This window comes from Paroedura picta, chromosome 2 (genome assembly GCF_049243985.1).
Source record: "Paroedura picta isolate Pp20150507F chromosome 2, Ppicta_v3.0, whole genome shotgun sequence".
NCBI classification, from domain to species: Eukaryota; Metazoa; Chordata; class Lepidosauria; order Squamata; family Gekkonidae; genus Paroedura; species Paroedura picta.
Window position 1 is genome coordinate 28,364,548 of NC_135370.1, and position 22,907 is coordinate 28,387,454.

Here is a 22,907-nt window from a genome sequence, read left to right on the forward strand (position 1 = left end):
GTCAATAACTGAGCATCTGCTTGGCCTGCGGAGGTCCCATCCCTGGCATCTCCAGGTGGTTTTCTGAAGGACCAGGCGGTGGGTGACGTGAAAGACCTTGCAGGAGAGCTGCTGTCAGTCACAGGTGACTGGTTTGATGGGTGACTCGGTGTAAGGGAGGGTCCCCAACCTCTTTGAGCCTGCAGGCAGCTTTAGAACTCTGGGGCAGTAAGTAAGTAAGTAAATTAATTAATTAATATTTATATCTATAGCCCCGCCCTTCCTGGAAGTTCAGCCATGGAGAAAAGGAGGTTGAGAAGGGACATGATAGCCCTCTTTAAGTATTTGAAAGGTTGTCACTTGGAGGAGGGCACGATGCTGTTCTCGTTGGCTGCAGAGGGAAGGACGTGAAGTAAAATGCGGCTGGAGACTCACCGGAAGCTGCCATTGACGCGGCGGCGTGGTGGGAGGGAAGGAGGACGCTCCCAGGAGCATTGGGGCAGCGTGCGCGGCTCAGGGAGCCGTGTCATGTGGGAGGCACGGGCCTTAAAAGGCGCCACGTGCCCGGAGCCTGGCCTTTTCCCCCCCGGCAGCGGAGCAAGCAACAAGCTCGCTACTGCTGCTGAGCACCGAGGGAGGCCGAGCGCGGGCCGGGAGCCTCGAGGGCGGCAAGTGGTCCCGAAAAGGGGCCGAGGCCACGCGCAGGAACTCGGGAGGGAGGGAGGGAGGGGGGGAAAGGCATGGGCCCCAAAGGGGGGGGAGCGGAGGCCGGAGATGAGCAGCGCCTCCCCTTCGGGAGAAGAGCCGCGCAGGAGGGGCGGCCGCAGGGCCGTGTAGGCCGCAGCCGTACCTGGGGGCCGGGCCGGGGGTGCAAGGGCTCCGCGGAGTGCGGAAGCCGGCCAGGGGCATGAGGCCTCAGGAGAGCCACGACGGGGCGGCAGCGGGCAAGGACGGGCACGCAGCCTGAGGGAGGGGGTGCCAGGACTGCCCGTCATGGGGGCCAGTCCATTTCCCGAGGGGGGCGAAGGCAAAGGCCCCACGGTTCCGGCGGGCCCCAAACTCGATCCGGGACCAAGGCCAGTGGGCCCCCACGGCGCAGGGGGGATGGGGATGGGGCCTCCATGGTGGCACGGTCCAGGAGCAGGCCCCGGCAGCAAGAGGCACCTGAGTCACGGGAGCGAGGAGTCTCTCCCCGGAGAAGGGCCCAGCAGGAGTCGCCGGATCGTGTGGGGGTGGATAGCCTATTGCAAGGCCTTGATGCCCCCAGGGGGGAGCAGGCCACCTTCTGGCAGGGCTATGTGAGAGCCATGTCTCGAATCTCGGGATCTCACAGAGCAAGGAGTTCGCCCAGCAGCCTTAGCAGGTCAGCGGAGGAGACTGGGGGGGGGCAGTCGGGGGTCAAGCAGTTCACCTGTGCCTGCTAGCAGATCCAGGGAGAGGCGCAGCAGGCGAAGGACAAAGGACAGCCACAGGAGACAGTGCAGGAGGCGTTGCACTCCTCTGGGGAGTCCCCTTCTGGGGAGGACAGTGGGGTGCTCACAGGGATGGCAAGTATTGGTTAACGGGGGCCTTTATATCCGGGCTGCCAGCCTGGCTCCACAGCAGGCGGGCAGAGGCAAACAGATTGTTGGAGTCCGGGGGGGGGGGGGGGTGACCGGCTCCCTCTTGGAACCTCCTGGGAAATACCGGGACACCGATGCACCTCCGGGCATTCCTTTGCCACAAAAACTGAGGGACAAGGCTGTAGATGGCTTTTTTCTTTCGTAAAGACAGGAAAAGGCGGGGACACAGGCAAGAAAAGGGACAGGAAGCGGGACGATGCCACAAGATGCGAGAAAACTTTTGGGAACTGGCTAAGGGGGTTTGCTGAATATATGGCACTTATAGCGGCAGCAAACTGGAGAAGGAAATGTGGACAGGCAGGATAGCGGGCCCTTATAGTTCACCCCCCATGCCGAACCTGAGGATTTCGCTGTTGGGTGTGGTCCCAAAACGGGCAGAGGGGCAATACAGGTTGATCCACCACCTGTCCTACCCAAGGGGGTCCTCTGTGAACGACCACATAGCTCCGGAGTTGTGTTCGGTGAGGTACGCCTCATTCGACCATGCGGTGGCCATTGTGCGCTCATGTGGGCCGGGAGCACTGATGGCGAAGTGCAATGTTCAGTCAGCATTTCGCCTGCTGCCAGTGAACCCACGGGATTCTTGCTTGCTAGGATTTAAATTCCAGGGGAGCTGGTACGTCGATAAAGCGATGCCAATGGGGTGCTCCATTGCTTCCGCTGTATTTGAAGCCTTCAGCACATCCCTGGAATGGGCCGCTAAAGAAAAAGGGGGTTTCCATGCCGCGACCCATTCCCTAGATGATTTTCTTTTTGCGGGGAGTGCCAGGGCCGGCTGCAGGTCTTCCAGGACGTTGCCCACGAACTAGGGGTCCCATTGGCACCAGAAAAAAACAGAGGGCCCGGCTACGTCATTGACCTTCCTGGGGATCCCATTGGATTCTGTGGCGGGCACGTCGCGGCTGCCGGATGAGAAGCTGAGCGCACTCAGGGGCCTCTTGGAGGACATGCTGGGCAGGACTAAGAGCACTTTGAGGGAGGTGCAGGCTCTGTTGGGCCATCTCAACTTCGCCTGCAGGGTAGTGGCTCCGGGCCGGGCCTTTTGTGCTCGGCTAGCTAGGTCCACGGCCGGAGTGCGGGGCCCCAGACACCACATCAGGGTAACACGGGCCATAAAGGAGGATCTTAGGGTGCGGCAGGTCTTCCTGCGACAGTACAACGGGGTTTCTATATGGCAGTCCCCATTGGCACTTGGCAAAGCACTCCAGGTGCATTCGGATGCGGCTGGCAGCCTGGGCTTTGGGGTGGTTTTTGACAACCGATGGTATGCTGAAAAGTGGCCAGAGCACTGGGGCCCAGAAGTGAGGCGGGACCTCACCTTTCTGGAGTTATTTCCAGTAGTGGTAGCAGTGGCATTGTGGAAAGGTCTTTTTTCCAACAGAAAGGTCCAATTTTGGTGCGACAACCAGGCGGTCGTGGCAGTGGTCAACAGGCAGTGCTCAACCTCTGCTAGGGTTATGGGGCTGGTTCGCCGCCGAGTCCTTGATTGCCTAGTGCATGACATTTCGTTTAAGGCTAAGCATGTGGCTGGGGTGCAGGATGAGCTGGCGGATGCCCTCTCCCGATTGCAGAAAGGAAAATCTTTCCAGCTGGCGCCGGAGGCCAGCCGTTACCCGGACGAGTTTCCCAAAGAGCTGTGGAGCCTTGGAGACGGCTGATCCTCCAGGCAGCACTTGGTTCTCTTGCTCCAGCGACGCGGCGAGCATACGAGGGAGCGGCCAGGGACTTCGTGCGATGCGCTAGGGCGGCAGGATGTGGAGCAGCTTGGCCCATGCGGAAGACTTTGGCACTTCAGGACTTAGCCTCGCTTCGGGAGCTGGGGAGGTCACCCGGCACTATGCGAGTCCCTCTGGTGGGACTTTCATTCTTTAGCAAGCTGTGGGGGTCGTCGTGGGACCCGGGTCCATCCTTTCTGGTCCGCAGAGCGGTGGAAGGCTGGAAGAGGGGGGACCCCAAGCGCACTGGTGGCAGAAGGCCCATGGCATGGCATTGGCTGAAGCGGTGGGTGGGCCAGCTGGGAGTGGGGTGTGATGACTCGTAGGAGGCAGCGCTAGCAGCTTCAGCCTTCCCACTGGCTTACTTTGGGGCACTGCGCTCCAGTGAGTTCCTGGTGCCGACCAGGGCTCCCTCCTCGATGGGTTCCCCAGGGAGGGAAGACGTGGCAGTGGGGAGGTGGGGTGCCCAGATTTGCATACGACGGTCAGAGACCGACCAGAGGGGTCGAGGGGCATGATTGTGGGGACCTAGGTGGGCAGGCACCGGGCTGTGCTCCGTGGCCTGCCTGGAGGCCTCCTTGGCGAGACGGCCTCCCGTGCCGGGATATTGGTTTAGCCACGCAGATGGGTCCTGCTTCTCGCGTTTCCAGTTGGTGGCCATCTTGCAAGCTAGCCGAGGAGGGTTGGGCAGGACCCGGGGTGGTATGGAACGCATTCCTTTCGCATTGGGGCAGCCACCCAGGCCTACACAGAGGGGGCATCCCCTGAGCAGGTCATGGGGCTAGGGAGATGGAAGTCCCGGGCATATCGTGGGTATGTGAGGCCGGGCACCGCAAAAGATTACCCTGTGGCTTGTTTCAGGGAGCTGCCCAGCTACGCGCCGAGTGCTGGTTCTGGGACACAGCTTCGTCCACTGGGCACACGCTTATGCAGCCAGTTCTGGTTGGGGCTCCAACCTGGGCCTGGGAGAGGATATTTCTGTCCAGTGGTCCGGACACAGAGGCATGCGCTGGTCGGCCCTCCTGGGAACGTTTGCTGCTGCAGCTGCCAAGTTGGGACCTCCAGACGCGCTGGTGATGCACCTTGGGTGTCATGACCTACCTGCCGAAGGCCGAGTTCACTTGAAGCGGAGAGTGCCGAGTGATCTGGAGGCGTTGCGGCAGAAATGGCCTACAACAGTTCTGGTCTGGTCCCAGATGGTGGAGCGGCGAGCCTGGCGCAGAGCAAGGAACGTGGACAGTGTGAAGTGAAATGCGGCTGGAGACTCACCGGAAGCCGCCATTGAGGCATCACCGGAAGCGCGCACTCCTGAGGCATCACCAGCATCCCCTCTATGGGTCAGAAACCCCACAGCAAGGAGCCCCGGAGATCCATGGGGATTCTGGTCGGGGTCTTCATGCCGCTGTGGGGTGTGTGGCTTTAGATAGGCCAGAAAGGCCAGGGTCAGGCTCCCTCTCCCCTTGCTGGCCAACACAATGTTGGGAAATTTGTTTTGGTTAATAAAAGCTGTGGCCTGTTTTTGCCAATGATATGGTGTGTGTGTCTCCTTCCTGAACAAAATGCCCGCCTGCAAGTCAATGGGTTTAAACTACAAGTACAACGATATAGGCTAGATATCAAGAATTTTTTTCTTCACACTCATAGTTCAGCAGAGGAATAGGCTGCCTCCCCCTCACTGCCAGTCTTCAAGCAAAGGCTGGATACACACTTTTCTTAGATGCTTTAGGATGCTTTGGGCTGATCCTGCATTGAGCAGGGGGTTGGACTAGATGGCCTGTATGGCCCCTTCCAACTCTTCTATGATTCTATGAAAATGCTGCAACTTCTTAAGGTGCCCATTCAGGGGTTAAACATTGTTTGTGACAATGCAAAGTTCTGTAATGTTTGTTTTTGTATCTTAGCTCTGTAACTTAGCTTCTGGCCTTGTGAGGAGGGCGTACCTACTGCCAAATAGTGCCGATGTTTATGAACCAGACTGGCCTACTTCCACGGCTAGTGGAAGCTACTAGAATTGTTGATAGTAAACCCTTGAGGTTGGCGGAGGGCTGAGAGGAACGGAACATTGCCTTTTGGGGTCTTTCCGGTGACTTTGCAAGTTGGGTGGTCCAGGTGGGAGGTGAAAAGGGTGGAGATTTTAGGTTATTGGTTTGACCCGTAAAGGCATCACCTTTACCCACCTCCAATGGAAAGTTATTTAATCTCATGTATCTCTATTGTTCGGGGCACAGGCTTTTCTGGGACAACCCCCCTGTGTCATTTTGTTCTACTGCAGTTGAATAAAATTATTAAAAGGTTTTCCAGTCTAGTGGTCACTCTGTTTGGGTACTGCACACTAGACAAACAATCCCAAAACGCCCAGACTATCAATCTCAGGATCTCGATGTTAGAGATCTCAGCATTGGAGGGGATCCTCAGATGGACTGTGGGGAAAACTGTCCTGGCCTCAACTATACGCCTGGCAGAAGAGCTCCGTCTTACAGGCCCTGCGCAAAGACATTTTTGGCAGGATATCCATCAAGAAATCTCAAAAATATTTAAGGACTCCAGAAGCTTATCTTTTAGGTTTTCTGTTAAATGAAAAAGATAAAAAATATGGAGAGTTATTTAGATATTTGACAACGGCGACAAGGATAGTCTGGGCAAAAAAACTGATGCTTTAGGCTGATCCTGCATTGAGCAGGGGTGGGACTAGATGGCCTCTGTGGAACCTTCCAGCTCTATGATCGATGATTCCCGACCCTGTAGCCCAGCCCCCACAATTTCCTATGTTTGGGCAAGGCCTGGGTGGCCAAACTGTGACTGCCCAGGTATCTCCATGGACTAGAATTGCCATGAGCCCTTGTTAGGCACGTGTGCCGGCAGAGGCTCATGGGAATTGTAGTCCATGGATACCTGGAGAGGCGCAGATTGGCCGCCCTGGTGGAGGCTGTCTTGCCTGGGACTGCCAGCAGCCCCCGCTCTTCTCTCCCCTCTGCTTTGTTGCAGAAGGACGGCTGCCTGTTGCCGGAGGGTCTGATGGATGGATGGCTTCCACATGACTGTCTTGGAGTGTCAGGATGGACGGGCCAGCTTGCCCCCACACCTACCCCCCGACCTTCACACTCTGTGCTTGTTTGCATTCCCTCCCTGTTAAAGTAGACCTTTCATCGGTGGTTGTTTCCTCCTGTGATTGTGAAACTTATCCTAGAGGTTTTCAATATTTCAACCGACTCCAAGTTGTAATCTAAATTCTATGCACATAATACCGGCCTTTAGGTCGCAGGGATGATGGGAGAGCTTTGCCCAGATCCCACTTCAGTAACCTCGGGGCCCTCTCAGCCTCACCCACCTCACAGGCTGCCTTTTGGGGGACCTCCATGCCCCCTCTTGACACTGCCCCTAGGAACAGGACTCCTGGGGGTCCGAAATCCCTCCCTTAGGATGGGGCCCAGGCCCTATGCAGGTGATTCAGTGAGCCCCACATTTCTGTCCTTTTCGGGGCGTATCCTCCTGTATGCCTTTCTACTTTCTTATTTGCATTTAAGAGCTGCCTGGCAGGCGGAAACCAAACCGGTGAGTCTTTGCCCAGGATCCTAGCCCATTCTGGGAAACCAGAGTCCCCGCTGACCATGTGTGTCCTCAGGACACGAAAACCCAGTTTCTTTCCCCAGTGCTGACGTGTGCGGACACACTACTCCTGCCCGTAAGAGCAGACAGGCCCATCTGGCTCTGCTCCCAGTGGGCAAGTGGAGCCAGCAGAGACTCTTCAGATGGGAGAAATCAGGCGCAAGGGAGATAAATCCCCACTAGGGGGCAGCATAGCATCCAAATGCCTTCGCCTTTCGGACACTGGCCAGGGAGCCCTTGACTCCTGAACGTCTATAGCCCCCTCCACCCCCCCCCGTCCCCCTCTTGTGGGTCTCTGTGAAGGAGCTACTGGGCTGAAGTCCAATGCTACTGCTCACCAGCACAACTCCCCCTTGACGCTTCCTCTCCCCAACCTCTGTGGGGACACTCGCAAGAGAAAAGGCATGTGGCATTGGGTGTTCCCCCTGCAATGGCTGTCTGCAGGGGAGGGGGTGGGCTGCCAGCTCCAGGTGGGGAAATCCCTGGAAAATCGGGGATGGAGCCTCATGGCTGAAGTGCTTGTATCCTGCACACAGAGGTAGGATCACCATCTCGAGATCAGGAAACTCCAGGAAATTGGAGGTGAGGGGGTTATTGGCAGAATGCAACTATGCAAAGGGGCACAGCACCAACTCCTTAAGAAATAAAGAGCTTTATTGAGAATTGAAAGAACTTTGGAAACAGAGAGGGGGGAGGGAGAGAGTCCTAGCAGACTAACTGACTAAATGTTCTTCTTCATAGGAAGGCAAACAGGAAGGAAGTCTTGAACTGAGGGGCTGCAAGTCTCCCACAGACCCAATTAGGACACAGGAAAAGGTTACTTGAGAAATGCCAGGAAGTTTCTGCTCTAAGTTTGGTAACTTCCCCTCTCCTCCGACGGCCCTGGAGTATATTAATAATACTATAAGAACCTTATTTTGTAGCCCGCCCTTCCTGGTTGGTTCAGGGCAGGAAACAACAAGATCTGTACATAGACAAACAGTTGTTCAAATGTCTAAATGAAATTATGTATATTAAATTACTATTAAGCTGTATTCCCAACCGGCCCTCTTAACCGCAAAGAGGGAGCCCGATTTTTCTGATGTTTTTGTAGCTGGTGGAGACCGGGGTTTTTCAGTGATACTTTTGACAGGCATGTGGGCATCACTGGGCCCCAGGAAAGACGCTTGACCCCAATTTGTATTGGCAAAACCGGCCACACCTTTTTATTACCTCAGAGTGTTGGTGAGGCACAGGGGGAAACCTGCCCAGTGGTCAGCCGACCACAGCCCCAGCATGCCTATTTCTTGACCCTAGGGGCACATTCCGGAATCCCTTCCCTTCTCCCCACCAGGAGCAAGGGTTCCTGCCCCCTAGGGTCCCTGCCTGGGAAGTGTACCCACCCGAGGTACCGCAGGAGGCGCACACCCCCATTGGTCGGGCACACTCCGCACTCCCTCAAAACTCAGGTTCCCCCTATGCCGTCCCGCCAGCTGTGACAACTTGATAACTCTCAACATTCCCTTATAACACAAGAACCCCATTTAACAGAGAAGAAAGACCTATTACAAGGATAAATCAGAACTGAGGGAGGGAGGGAGGGTGGGGAAGCCTTCCGTCGCCAGCAGCTCTCTCCGGCCAAGGGAGGCGGGGCTAGCGCACGTGGCGCTGTTTATAGCCCGCCTCGTTAGGGAGGCCATGCTCCGAACGGCTGTCTGTCTCCGATGTGCGCCCCCCCCCCCACGTCACCTCTTCGCGCCTCTTCCCTGGCTCCAGCTCCACCGCCCGTCAATGGGCGGCCTCGGTAATACGATGCCTTCTTTTCTGGCCTCAGCCATAGGCTCTGCAGAACTGTTTAAGGTCCCGGCGGGTCCTGATCTCATCTGGGAGAGCGATCACCACGTTGGAGCCAGCACCGAAAAGGCCCTGGCCTTAGTCAAGGCAGCTCTTCTTCTTTGGGGTCGGGGATTCCCGGGCCCCACCTGGGGACTGGCGTCCCTAAAGTTGTCATCCAGACCTCATCTGACTGGCATCCAGACCTGCCAATGAAAAACAAGATGCCATTTCTGAGTTTGGCTTCCGTCTCTCTTTTCTCGCTGCTTTGTTTTTCGGTGGAACGCACACCAGCCGTGTGTCCTCCTCTGTATCCTATAATGGTTGAGCCAGCAGTAATCCCGATGATCTGGTTTATTTTCTCTGAATTTGCTGTCAGGGGTGGACTGAGGGAGAGAACTTTGACCCTTAAAATCTTAATGTTCTCTAAGCTGCGACTAGTTCCAATGGAACTGCCCAAATGGTCACTCACTGGCCAGGACAATGAGCAGCCCTGAGAATCCCACCAGAGGCCTTAGTAAGCTGAACAACTGGACTCGAAGCCAGCACCTCAGAGACCAACAGGATTTTAAAGCATCCAAGCTTCCTGTCTCTGCTACATGGTATTTGTTGACTTATCTAAGTTATATTGCACCCTCCCTGGAGACTGGCTTGGGGCAGTGAACAGCATCAATAAAACAAGAACTTCCTTAAAATGATACCTATCGAAACCATTTTAAACCACCTTTGGCCAATGACAACACCAACTGCAGCTAGGATTTCTCGTGCCGTCCCTTTGAATAGGTCTCTTGCCAGATTAAGATGGAGACAGGAGTGTTTTTAAAAAGGGGCCCGTTAGATGTTATTGGACCACTGGCCCCAACCAAACGCTTAGAGGAGAGCTCCATTTTGCAAGCCCTGCAGAACTGACTCCCGGAGGCTCATCCCATGAAAAATTCGTTCCTGGCAGAGTTTAAATATGATGAAGAATTGGTTATTATCCCCCCTTTTCACTGCCTGAAGGAGTCTCAAAGAATCTTACATTCACCTCCCATTCCTCTCCCCACAACAGACACACTGGGAGGAAGGTGAGTCTGAGAGTGCTCTGACAGGACTGCTTGGTGAGAACAGCACTATCAGAGCTGTGACTAGCCCAAGGTTACAAAGTTGGCTACATGTGGTGGAGTGGGGAACTGAATCAGATCAGAAGCTGCTGGTCTTTACCATTGCACCAAGCTGCAAAGGAGGATTGGAACAACAGTTGCTCAAACCATAAAATAGTTTCATTGAGAAGAGAAACAACTATGTGAATACGAGGGGAGTGAGATAGTCCTAACAGTTTAACTGACCAACTGTTTGTGAGGGAAGCAGGGAGGAAGTGTTCTCAAAGGAGCAGGAAGTCTCCGGCTGAGCCAATCAGGACCCAGGAGGATTTGAAAATATCTGGACATCGAATCTAACCGTGCTACTTGCACATCTCCTCTGATGCTCCCTGTTGGATATTCTGCTTGTTATTTTGAATCATGCACTCTACAGCAGTGGTCCCCAACCTGTGGGCCGCGGCCCAGTGCCGGGCCGTGAAGGCCATGGCGCCGGGCCGCGGCTCCCTCTCCCCGCCCCCCCCCCCCGCCACAGTAAAAAACTTCCCAGGCCGCAAGCTTGCGGCCCGGGAAGCTTCTTACTGCGGGAGGGCGGGGAGAGGGAATCAGGGCCGGGCCGCGCATCGCGCTGTCGCGGCCCGTGCGGTGGCGGCCCGTGCGGTCACGGCCCGCGGGCGCAGCCCGATGCGCGGGCATGGCCTGCGAGTGTGGCCCGATGCGCGGGCGCGGCCCGATGCCCTGCCGGTCCCCAGCCTCAGAAAGGTTGGGGACCACTGCTCTACAGGTCTTGCATATTCTGACCGTTGGCCTCGAACCAAGCTCTTCTGCTGCAGACCCAAATGGGCTGAGACCTTGGAAAGCCTTGGACAGTCAGAGTTGACCCTTCCGGGCTGGGGTGAGCGGCTAGGAGACAACCGCTGGTTCCTGGTAACTCACAGGCTTTTTGCACGCCTTCAAAATAGCACAATGGTTGCTAATTGAAAACGCTACTGATTTGCCATAACGCATGACGTCGTTGACAATCTGCAACACTCCTGAAACCGATCCGCAAAAAGAGCTTCGTTGTAGCGCTTTCAGGGGAATCCCAAAAAGTGGATTCACCCTCCGGAAAGCGCTACACTCTTGCAACCAATCTGCAACACTAGCGATAAAGATATGTGCATTAACATTGTTGCGGTTTCTACAAAGTCCCTCCCCCTGGCTCTCTTCTCTGAGCTTCCGGCGAAGCGATCGCCATTTTTTTTTTCTCCGAGCGAGCGGGGATAAACGCACCAGCAAGCCTCTTTCTGTTTAGAGGCTTCCCTGGATTCAGTCCCTCCCATTTAGTCACTAAGCACAAACCACAGAAAAGCACGTTTGCTGAAATAAAGTCCCTTTATTTTTTACACATTAATTCAGCCGAAAATCGGGCCCGTGAGAGGGGGGGGGATTTTTTTTTTTAACTCGGAGGGAGCGTGCCAACGATCAAACGATCAAACGACAGCTCAAACACACCAGGCAGCTGGATGGGTCTCTCCGTTGCAACGAATCTACACAGATTCGTTACAATGGGTCTGTTTTTTTTTTTTTAAAGCTTTCATGAAGGGAAAGGGGCTGTTTGGGAGCATGCTAACGGCTGCCCATTGGCTGCTTGACGGCCAGGGGCGGGACGAGCTTGGCAATAGCGCTTCCTTTCTAGCAATTTCTGCCGAGACCGGAAGCCTGTGGGAAACGCTACAAAACGCAACTGATTCCACTACAAAGGCAGGTGTGCAAAACGACGAATTCCACTATTTTAAATGGCGATTTTTCATTCAGTGACCAATTTGCAACAAAGATCCCCGTGCGTAAAGGCCCTCAGAGTACACCAAACAAGCTTTTCGCAGACCCTCCTTGCTGGATTGCAACAGCCCGGCCAAGGGCTCTGATTGGGCCAAAGTCCTGAGTGGGCGTGACCTGTCAGAGGCAGGGCCCAATCGCTAAGCACATCCTCATTGGGCAGTGCCTCACACAAAGAGAGAAAAAAACCCATCCGAAGGCTACTGACAACATTAACAGAACTGATACAGGATAAAGAAAAGTTTAAAAGTCTCTTTTTATTATGTAGGTTTATTGTAGCATCCAACCAGAACGGGTTTCAGATATCTCCCGTTTTCAAAGGGGATTTTCCTCAGTGGTTGTTCTTTGACATAAATGTTCAAAATTAGTACCTTTTAATATTGAAAGAAATTATACATAAATCAATAAAGCTATACTCTGCTTCAATACCTGAAAAGGATATAATCCTGAAATCATTAAGTGTTCTATTCTATAATAAAATACTCCTAAATCGTGTATATTTGTTGTTGGGAAGTCGTGCTCGACCCATCGCGACCCCATGGACAATGATCCTCCAGGCCTTCCTGTCCTCTACCATTCCCCAGAATCCATTTAAGTTTGCACCTACTGCTTCAGTGACTCCATCCATCCACCTCATTCTCTGTCGTCCCCTTCTACTTTTGCCCTCAATCGCTCCCAGCATTAGGCTCTTCTCCAGGTTGTCCTTCCTTCTCATGAGGTGGCCAAAGTATTTGAGTTTCATCTTCAGGATCTGGCCTTCTAAGGAGCAGTCAGGGATGATCTCCTCTAGGACTGACCGGTTTGTTCACCTTGCAGTCCAAGGGAACCACAAGAATAGTCTTCTCCAGCACCAGAGTTCAAAAGCCTCAATTCTTTGACGCTCAGCTTTCCTTATGGTCCAACTTTCACAGCCATACATTGCAACTGGGAATACCATAGCCTTGACTAGAAGCACTTTTGTTGGCAGGGTGATGTCTCTGCTTTTTAGCATGCTGTCTAGATTTGTCATAGCTTTCCTCCCCAGTAGTAAGCATCTTTTAACTTCTTTGCTGCAGTCCCCATCTGCAGTGATCTTGGAGCCCAGGAAAATAAAATGTTTCACTATCTCCATTTCTTCCCCATCTATTTGCCAGGAATTGAGAGGGCTGGATGCCATGATCTTCATTTTCTTGATGTTGAGTTTCAAGGCAACTTTTGCACTCTCCTCCTTCACCCGCATCAACAGGCTCTTTAATTCCTCTGTGCTTTCTGCCATTAGAGTGATATCATCTGCATATCTGAGGTTGTTGATATTTCTCCCTGCAATCTTGATCACAATTTGTGACTCAGCTAACCCCGCCTTTCTCATGATGTGCTCTGCATACATGTTAAATAGGCAAGGTGACAGTATACAGCCTTGCTGAACTCCTTTCTCAATTTTGAACCAGTCAGTGATTCCATGCTCGGTTCTCAGTGTTGCTTCTTGACCTGCATATAGGTTTCTCAAGAGACAAATAAGATCCTCTGGTATTCCCATCTCTTTAAGAACTTGCCACAATTTGTTGTGCTCCACACAATCAAAGGCTTTAGCACAGTCAATGAAGCAGAAGTAGATGCTCTTCTGGAACTCCCTAGCTTTCTCCATGACCCAGCGTATGTTGGCAATTTGATCTCTAGTTCCTCTGCCTCTTCGAAATCCTGCCTGTACTTCTGGAACTTCTCGGTCCACATATTGCTGGAGCCTAGCTTGTAGGATTTAAATTTTAAAAAATTAATTAGGGGCACTCAAACAAAACCCAAAACGCTAACTCTGCCCTTTGCACATGCACGGGTGTCCTGGGGGGGAAGAAAAGTCTGGGTGACCTTTAGGGTGGCCAGTCCAGAGGGATCCCGCAATGGCAGCCAACATCAACTAGTGGCAAGCACTGCAGGGGGTGAGTTGGGCTCCAGACCACAGGGACCAGTTCCCTTGCAGGAAACGGCTGTGTTGGTGTTGGCAGAGTCTAAATATGCAAAGAGAGGTGAGCTGCCATGAGGATTGAAAGAATAAAACCCTTTTATTGAGAAGAGAAAAACCTGGTGTGGAAAGGGAGAGACAGAGAGAGTCCTAACGCTCTCACTGTTCCGTCCTGTGTTCATTCAGTTTATTCAGGAGGCAAGCAGGGGGGACATACGCCCAAAGGAGCAGGAAGTCTCCAAAGAGCCAATCAGGACAGGAGGAGATTATATGGAAAATATTAAGAAGGTTCTTAATCTACCTTGGGGATTTTAAAGGTAGTGTGGTTTTACTGTTTTATTGTAAACACCCAAAAGCCTAAGAGAGCGGTGGTATATAAATCAAAGAATAAATAAATAAACAGCATGTTAGGATATTCCTGGATTTGGGGGCAGAGGAGCGGGAAGGGTGGTATTTTGGGGAGGGGGAGACCGGACGAAGCTGCCTGGGGCCGAGCCAGACCCTCGGCTCTTCCAGGGGGTCTTGTCTCCTCAGACTGGCCGCCGCTCTCTGGGTTCTCAGTCAGGGGTCTTTCCCACCCCCACGGCCAGATCCTGCTCCCTGCCCCTGCTGCGCCCATGCCCCTCACTGGCGGGCAGGAGAGCTGTGGGAGGGATCCTCCCGTTCAGTTTGAGTTCTCTGTAGGATCAGGAGGGGTCCCAATAAAGAGCTGAAGGGAACTCTCGGGGCCTGGTCTTTGAGCCCACAGATTTCACAGCGGGGCTTGCAAGGGGGGAGGGGGAGGTGCCCCTGAGCCACAGCCCCTCCCCTCCCTCCTGACATCACCTCCACCTGATGATGCCACAAATCATGGTGTGACCTCATGAGTTTTCCCACAGCCCGGGGCAAGGGGAGGGCATTAGCTTTCGAGCTGAGAAAGAAGGTGAGTGTTTTAACTCAGTAGTCCCCAAACTTTTTATCCTCGGGTACCGGTCAACGCTTGACAATTTTACTGAGGCCCGGGGAGGGGGTAGTCTTTTGCCACTTGCAGGAAGGACTGATGAAAACACAGCCGGTGCTCCCAGGCCCTTTGCCTTCCCCCCAGATCCACAGAGTCTTTCTTAATAGGTTCCGTGCTCTGCTGGGCAGTATTACTTGTTCCTCCATGGATAAGAAGGAAGGGGTAATGACCTGTGGGCTTGAGGAGCCTGTCCAGCCGTTCCGTCCCATCCTTAAAGCTTGCACCAGGGAGGCAGCAGGCCGCTCGAGACAACAAGTCAGGTCTACAGACTTCGGCCTCTACACCTCTTGGCAAGGAATCTTTATTTCCTGTTCTGCAGATTTCTTTCTCCTGTTCCTGGTTGATTTCATCTTACATTCCTTTAGGTCCAGCATAAACATCTGAAGGGCAATATTCTTCTTCTTGGTGTTCTTGTTAAGAGCCAGCTTGGTGGTGTGGTTCAAAGCCGTGGCTTCTAATCTGGAGAGCCAGGCGTGACCCCCTGCTCCTCTGCATGCAGCTAGCTGGATGACCTTGAGCTAGTCACAGTCCTGATGGGTCTGTTCTCACAAAGCACTTCTCTCAGAGCTCTCTCAGCATCACCTCCCCCACAGGGGAAGAGAAGGCAACTATAAGCTGCTTTGAGACTCCATTGGGGAGAGAAACGTGGGGAATAAAAAACAACTCTTCTTCTCCTTCTATTATTATTATTGTTCTTCTTCTTCTTATTATTATTTTTAATCCACCGACAGCTATTCTCGCCCCTTCTGTAGAATTTCCACATCAAGGACAAGAATCCCTGTCCCCTGCCCCCTCCCCCACCCCCACCCCCTCTCTTTACCTGCTGGCGTGCCGTGTTGGGCTGGCCCCACCCCCGCCAGTCTCCTGAGGCTTCCCCCACTCTCCACAGGGTGGGAGCGGCCTCAGAGGACTGGCAGCGGCAGCCACGACCCCAGAGCAATGAGTGCACCTCAGTGTTCAGGCGCCACTGCCGCGGTCCTGCCACTGCCGAGGTGCCCGGGGGCAGGACTATGGACGTCATGTCCCTAGACTTCCCTTTCCATTAGATGTTCCACATCGCTCATAATAACTCCTTTTATGTGCTGCCCCTTCCTACAGCTCAGGGGAACTCACAGTATGCCAGGCATAAACTGATGTAAGATTGAATCAGCCTCTAGGGGGAGCAAACATGCCGAACGGAGGCAAAATCCTAAAGCAGCAGGCCAATCAAGAGAGGGAAACGAGGATGGAGTAAACTCCCGTGTCTCCTTGACTGTGTTTGGTTAGTTTGGAAAAAGTCCCTAAATGTCTCCATTGCAGGATGAGTTCCGTGTCTAGAAAGGACAAACTGCTCAAAAGGAGGAGCCTTGAGAACGATGCAAACACCTCGGGTGAGAAAACCGACCATCGGCAAGGCCGAAGCCTCCCTCACCAAGCCAGATCTCAAGAGCCAGCTGGCCGGAGGAATGCCGAGCACCTCCCGCCTCTGACCAAGCCGGCAGCGTCCTCCGAGGACCAGAAGCCGACACCGACGCCTCCTCTCATGCTGCCCCTCCTGCCGCAGCGCCGACTGCCCAAAACCACCGCTGGGACAAGCCAGGCAGATACGACCAAGGAGGCCACCCCATGGCCAAAGCTGCCTGTGACGGCCGTCAGGAACAGCACCACCGCCACCGCAGGGAGCAGGAGAGCCTCGCAAGCTCTGGGGATCTCTGCAGCGCTGCCAGGTACCGGCCGGGCCCAGGAGTCGCCAGCTGGTCTGGGCTTGTCTCAGGGCAGTTGCGTGCTTGGGCAGAGGCTGCCGAGAGCCAGCGTGGGGGTGCGGTCAAGGGCAGCGGCCTGTCATCTGGAGAAGCGGGTTTGATCCCCCGCTCCCCCTCCTCCTCCACATGCAGCCAGCTGGGTGACCTCGGGCTAGTCGCCTCAAAGCGCTCTCTCGGCCTCCCTTCCCTCACAGGCCCCCTGAGAGAAATCCTGATGGTGCTCAGAGACGATGGGAATCAGATGCAAGCGAGGAGGTCTCTTACTCTGGAGAAGACATTGGAGGTACAGTTGCAGACCCATTTCTTTCTCCGTTGATTTGTCTCGCTTGCCGGAGCTGACCCCCCACCGCTCGGCCTCCCTAAGTGCTGCCAAGTTCGAGCCTTAGGCATTAAAGCCCCCAAATAGAGAACTGTGACACACGTCCAGCCAGAGCGAAGAGAAACGGGAAAAGGTAAGAGCGGCAAAGAAAAAGGTTCAGCGGGGAAGAGGGATCATGCGGCTGGCTGGAGTGGGGGAGCCAGCTTGGTGGAGCGCGTAAGACCAGCGGCTTCTAATCGGGAGAGCTGGGACTGAGCTGAGTGACCTTGGACTAGTCGCAGCTCTGATAGTGCTCTTCTCACCGATCAGTCTCTCCCAGAGCTCTCTCAGCCCCACGTCCCTCACAGGGTGCCTGTTTTGGGGAGAAGAGGGGAAAGAGATTGGAAGCTGCTCTGACACTCCTTTGCGGAGAGAAAAGCAGCATATAAGAACCAACTCTTCTTCTTCATGGAGGGAAGAGCCCCAAAAAACAAAAGCCTTACCCCAGCTGAATCTATTCTGAATACAGCTGGAGCCCCAAAAGAACCCTAGGCTGAAGATATTTCTCAGTGGGCAGCATTGTATCAAAAAATATGGTCCCCGTCTCCTGTTTTTCTACATCTTTAAGCTTAATATGTGGATAAAAGAGTTGGTTCTTCTATGCCGCTTTTCTCTACCCGAAGGAGTCTCAAAGCAGCTTCCAGTCGCCTTCCCTTTCCACTCCCCACAACAGACACCCTGTGAGGGAGGGGAGGCTGAGAGAGCCCTGAGATTACTTAAGAAGAAGAAGAGTTGGTTCTTCTATGCCGCTTTTCTCTGTCCGAAGGAGTCTCAAAGCGGCTTCCAGTCGCCTTCCCTTTCCTCTCCCCACAACAGACACCCTGTGAGGGAGGGGAGGCTGAGAGAGCCCTGAGATTCCTTAAGAAGAAGAAGAAGAGTTGGTTCTTCTATGCCGCTTTTCTCTACCCGAAGGATTCTCAAAGCGGCTAACAGTCGCCTTCCCTTTCCTCTCCCCACAACAGACACCCTATGAGGGAGGGGAGGCTGAGAAAGCCCTGAGATTCCTTAAGAAGAAGAAGAAGAGTTGGTTCTTCTATGCCGCTTTTCTCTACCCGAAGGAGTCTCAAAGCGGCTAACAGTCGCCTTCCCTTTCCTCTCCCCACAACAGACACCCTGTGAGGGAGGGGAGGCTGAGAGAGCCCTGAGATTACTTAAGAAGAAGAAGAGTTGGTTCTTCTATGCCGCTTTTCTCTACCCGAAGGAGGCTCAAAGCGGCTTCCAGTCGCCTTCCCTTTCCTCTCCCCACAACAGACACCCTGTGAGGGAGGGGAGGCTGAGAGAGCCCTGATATTACTGAAGAAGAAGAAGAGTTGGTTCTCATATGCTGCTTTTCTCTACCCGAAGGAGTCTCAAAGCGGCTTCCAGTCGCCTTCCCTTTCCTCTCCCCACAACAGACACCCTGTGAGGGAGGGGAGGCTGAGAGAGCCCTGAGATTACTTAAGAAGAAGAAGAGTTGGTTCTTCTATGCCGCTTTTCTCTGCCCGAAGGAGTCTCAAAGCGGCTTCCAGTCGCCTTCCCTTTCCTCTCCCCACAAGAGACACCCTGTGAGGGACATGAGGCTAAAAGGGCCCAAAGGAACACGAAGTCCACTGAGCCAATTAGTTGTGTCTCAACAGGGTCACCTGGCTAGGTCCGTCTGCTCAGATCTCAGCAGCTAAGCCGGGCTGGCCTTGGTGAGTCCTTGGGTGGGCGACCTCCACGGACATTCAGGGCCGCTAGACATAGGCCAGCAATGGTCAGCCACCTCTCTCCCCCTCTTGCCTTGGCAAACCCTGGCCCTGGGTTGGCTGTGCTTTCCACCAGGCAGAAATCTGGCTCTTTTAAGGCCTTTCCTTGACATTTTCATCTTCTTGCCTTTCTCCTGAACACTCTCAGGAGCTGAGGGTGTCCAGAGGCTGATTCGAACTGTGCTGTGCTCGATATACGGCTGAATGGTTTCCCTTTCTTCCCCTTCACCTCCAGGATCTGCAGGGCCGTGTTCCCTTTCAGGATTGCATCGCATGGATCGAGTCCTACGGGCATGCGGCCGCTGGGGCCAATACAGAAGACCTGCTCCTGCTGATCGAGTTCCTCATCTCGGAGCTGCTTAGACAGTTCCGTGCGGGCTACAAGGTACTGGGAAACATCCGGAGAGCCCAGCTGGATCTGGCCAGGGGTCCCTCTATTCCAGAATCTTGTCATACCCAGAGGGCAGCCGGTTCTTCTGGAGGGCCAACCACAAGGCAGAGAGGCCAAGACCTTCCCCTCTTGTGACCTCCTCACTCTGTGCTCCAGAGATTGACTGCTTCTGACTGTGGAGGTTCCCCCAGTCACCAGGGTTACTGGCCACTGATATACTTCTCCTTCCCGAATCTCTTGAATCCCCTGGAGAAAATGGCTGCTTCAAAAGGCAGATTCAGTGACATTCTGGCCCCTCCCCTGCAACACCTGCCCTCCCCAGACTCCGCCCCCAAATGTCCAGGAATTTCTCAACCTGGAGCTGGCAACCCTACCTTAACCCTTTCACATCATGCTGCGTTGCTAAGAATTCGGGTGCAAAAATAATGGGCCTTGTGGGTGTATTATTTCCCCAAACACACACGCAAAGGTGGCCCCATAATTGTTTCTGACTCCATGGGAAAAAGAAACTGTGGAATGATATACCTGGAAGGGGGCCTAAAGACCACCCAGTCCACCCCCCTGCAGTATGCAGGATGACCTACAGGATCCCCGAGCGATAATCCGGTAATCTGCTTCCGTTTCCCTCCCAGGAGGGAGAGCCCACACGTCTGGAGAAGCGAATTCCCCATGAGCAGCCTGCGTTGCTCAGAAGCTCCTCCCAACATCCGGCTGATATTCCCGCCTCCATCCTAGGGAAGCTCCGCCCACATTGCCATGATGTCCCTCCATCCCTTCCGAGGTGACCCGGAAGAGTCCTGCAGCGATGGCAGGGCAACGCTCTGGTCTTTGGGCAAAGACTGTGTGGTCCATTTGACTTCTACCCTAAAGCTTTCGTCCGAAAGCCAGAGTGTCACCTCACCACCACTGACCTCATGGCGTCACTTCCGGGTCACACCGGATGTGCCGTCCCCAACGGGATGAGGTCTCTTTGGGTAGTGACATAGATGCACTGCTGCAATATTGACCGGACCCCAGTCTTTTCTGGGTAAGGTCCCCCTCCTAGTCAGATCATTGGTGTTGGCCAGTGGGGCCTGGTGGCGAGGGACCCCCCTTCCACTGGAGGGTCTGGCCATTCTAGCTGAGATTGGTCTCCGTATAAACTCTGGGTCGTTCCCCTGGTGAAGACTTTCCTGGTGGTCCTGGAAGGGTTTCCCAAATTGCTGGGGGTTCATTTTGTATATCTATTTTTTCAGTTGTTAAACTTTTATCAGGTGATACGACCAGAAATGGTCATGCCAACCCCCCCCCCCAAAAAAAAAAAATAAATTTGGGAGTTTCTTGAAGCCTAAAGAATGTTTCAGGGGTTTCTCAATTGTAAAAAAGAGGGGAACGTCCCAGCCAGCTCCTGGGATTGCCTGCGTGAAGGACGCTGGGATTCCCGTCTCCCTCCAGCTGGGCGCCTCCCCCCAGCACCCACTCCTGGAAGGTGGTCTAACCTCTCTGCACCCTGCTTCTTTCTCCTCCGTCCAGAATCAACCACTTAAAACAGCATTCCTAAAATCTATCAACCTGATCAGCAGAGCCCTGCAGGGGAGCCGGAGGCAAGATTGCCCCCACAAATCTGAATTGCTCCAATGCATAATAGTAAGTCAAAGTGGAGGGGGAAAGCAGGGAGGGGGCTTCTGGGGGAGCGAGTCTCAAGCTTGGGACGTGCTTGGGGTGCGGCCTTGGGGTCCCGAGGCTGCCAGTGGAGGCTCCTGGGACCTCCGTTCCACTGGCCCGGACCCTCACAGACTTCTCTGCATCGTAGCGACTCAAGTGGAGTCCCCTGTGGAGTCCCCAAGTGGAGTCCCCTGCGGAAAGGGGCGGCCGTCGTCTGGCCAGGGCTGCCACCTCTGTGTGGAGAAATGGGAATGGGGCCTGCGGAGGGCAGGATCTGGGGAGTGGAGGGACTGGAGCGGAATCCCAGGCTTTGTCTGGCATCCTCTGAGGGAACCTTTCCAGAATTGTAGTCCATGGACATCTGGAGAGCCACAGTTGGGCCACCCCTGCCTAAAAGCATCACTTGGAAGTGACCCTCTGTCTGTGTGTTTTTCCACTGCAGGAAATGATCGAAGAAGAGCCCCAGGAGTCAGTGTGCTTCCCGATCCTCCACCTTGCTCTGACCACCATTGGCTCCCTTACGTATGTACCCAAGGTTTCCTCCTCCTTAGCTCTCCTGGCCAGGCTCCTGGTGCCTTGCAGCCGGAGAAATGCCAGGCATCCGTTGTGAAGAGAAGGGGGGAGGAACAACCCAAAGGAGACTAAGGAAAGGATGTAGTTTGAGGGCAGAAGAGCTTCAAGCCAGACACTTCCTGTGATGGCAGCCCTTGTCCACCCAAGTGAGAAGTATCAGGTGCCCTCCGAGGCTGGCGGGCAGAAGCAAGACCCAAACCATGACCATTTCTGCATAGAGGGGGACAATTCGTGCCACCTCCTGCTTGTAAAAGTGCGATTGTAAACCGCACACTTGACCGCTTGCTGATGGGAGACCCCTCCCGCATTATTCTGCCATCTCATCATGGCTTTTCCCTTCCCGACAAGGTGGCGGAGAAGCCGGAAGTGTGTCCAACCTGCAGGTTTCTTCCTGCTCCTCAGGTTGTCAATCATTGTAAGCCACCAATCCCCTCTCAGTGGTGGTTTTGGGGATTCAAACATTCCCTTCTTCTTCTTCTTCTTCTTCAGAGTAGTTGCAAACAGTAGTTGCCTCTATGGCTGCCTCACATCAGCAGATCCTTCATGGATGCTCCTTGCTTGCTTCTGCAAAGCACGCTGACCTTCTCTTCCTCAAAAAGGAGGAAGTGGGTGGGGTAGCTCAGATTAAACAGAGCACATGGCTCAGAATTCCCTGCAACCTCACAGTGTTCATTAGATGTCACTAGTGAGCTGCTTACACTGCTGAACAACATCCCCACAGGGCTGACTTCCCCAAATTACTTGCTGATTGCCATTCCAACACAGTTCTCTTAGGGCTGTTTCCGCAGAGCAGTCCTGTCAGAGGACTCTCAGCCTCCCCAACCTCCCAGGGTGTCTGTTGTGGGAGAGGAAGGGAAGGGTCCCACTTCGGGACTCCTTGGGGTCGTGGATATTTAAAATCATCTCTACTTCTTCTTCTTGTCTTTAACTGGGACCCCTCAGACTTGGCATCTGCTCTGCTGTTTGAGAATAAAACATTCAGAGCTGATCCTGTTGAATCGACTGTAGGGGGAAGGTGTGTGCATCCTTGGCGGGGTGGTGGGGTCCTAATGTTTCTCCACCCCCACCTCCACCACTGTCTGTTTTATTTGCAGTCTCCTGAAGCCTGTGCTGGACTGTGAGGTCAGATCCAACTTAGTGAGCAAGACCATCAAGAAGGTGTATTCTTTACCAGCTCTCAAAATGACCAAGCTGAAAGCAGGCAGCTCTACGTACCCAACGCAAACTCAGGTGCCTCCCCCTCCCTGTCCAGGGGTCAAAACTGAAAAACATGGTGTCTTGGCCAGGAACTAAGTTCAGATTCAGAGACAAGGCAGGTGGGATGGGACTCATCTCCTTGCAATTGGACACAAGGGATCGCCTGACCCATGCCTGTGGTTTCAGAGCACGGCCCCCCAGCGTGGTTTTTCCCCCTGGGAGTTCGGTAGGTTGTGCAGACTTCTTAAAAAGTCACTTCAGCAGCAACCTCCCCCTCAGCCCAAGATGCTGGTTGGCTTCTTCTTAGAGATGCCTAACCTCATTCCCTGCCTTTTTGTGCCTGGCTCCGCCCCCTGAGGCAGCCATGCTGTGGCTGAGCCCATGCTCTTGGGGAAGGATTCCAGAGGTGCCCACGGGCTTAGGAAGGGCGAGGAGCCCTGCTTGATAGGGGGGCCGCGTCGGCCTGCAGTCGAACATCTGGATCTGAGACTTTGTTGCTGGCAAAACGGCCTCAGTATTGCAGAAGAGAGAGTCACAGTCAAATCCAGCGTTGCCAATTTATGGATTGGGAATTTTGTATAGGTTTGGAGGTGGAGCCTGGGGGGGTGGGGGTGAGGTTTTGGAAGGGGATCCCCAGGACTTTCCCCCTCTGGAGTTGGCAACCATCAGCAGAGGGTCGCCACATTATCCTGGATTTTGTCCCTCAAC

The 22,907-nt window shown here is 54.0% G+C and overlaps 1 protein-coding gene across 1 annotated transcript in view; it reads left to right on the forward strand.

Annotated features, from left to right (window-relative positions):
• The first annotated feature begins 13,801 nt into the window (after positions 1 to 13,801).
• LOC143828403 (maestro heat-like repeat family member 5) overlaps positions 13,802 to 22,907 on the forward strand; it is a 29,260-nt gene continuing 20,154 nt past the window's right edge. The window contains exons 1-7 of the mRNA XM_077318835.1: positions 13,802 to 13,855; positions 15,867 to 16,273; positions 16,504 to 16,592; positions 18,630 to 18,779; positions 20,298 to 20,411; positions 20,872 to 20,951; positions 22,097 to 22,232. Of these exons, the coding sequence (XP_077174950.1) occupies positions 15,868 to 16,273; positions 16,504 to 16,592; positions 18,630 to 18,779; positions 20,298 to 20,411; positions 20,872 to 20,951; positions 22,097 to 22,232 (975 nt within the window). The 5' untranslated portion in view covers positions 13,802 to 13,855; position 15,867. The remainder of the gene's footprint in view (positions 13,856 to 15,866; positions 16,274 to 16,503; positions 16,593 to 18,629; positions 18,780 to 20,297; positions 20,412 to 20,871; positions 20,952 to 22,096; positions 22,233 to 22,907) is intronic.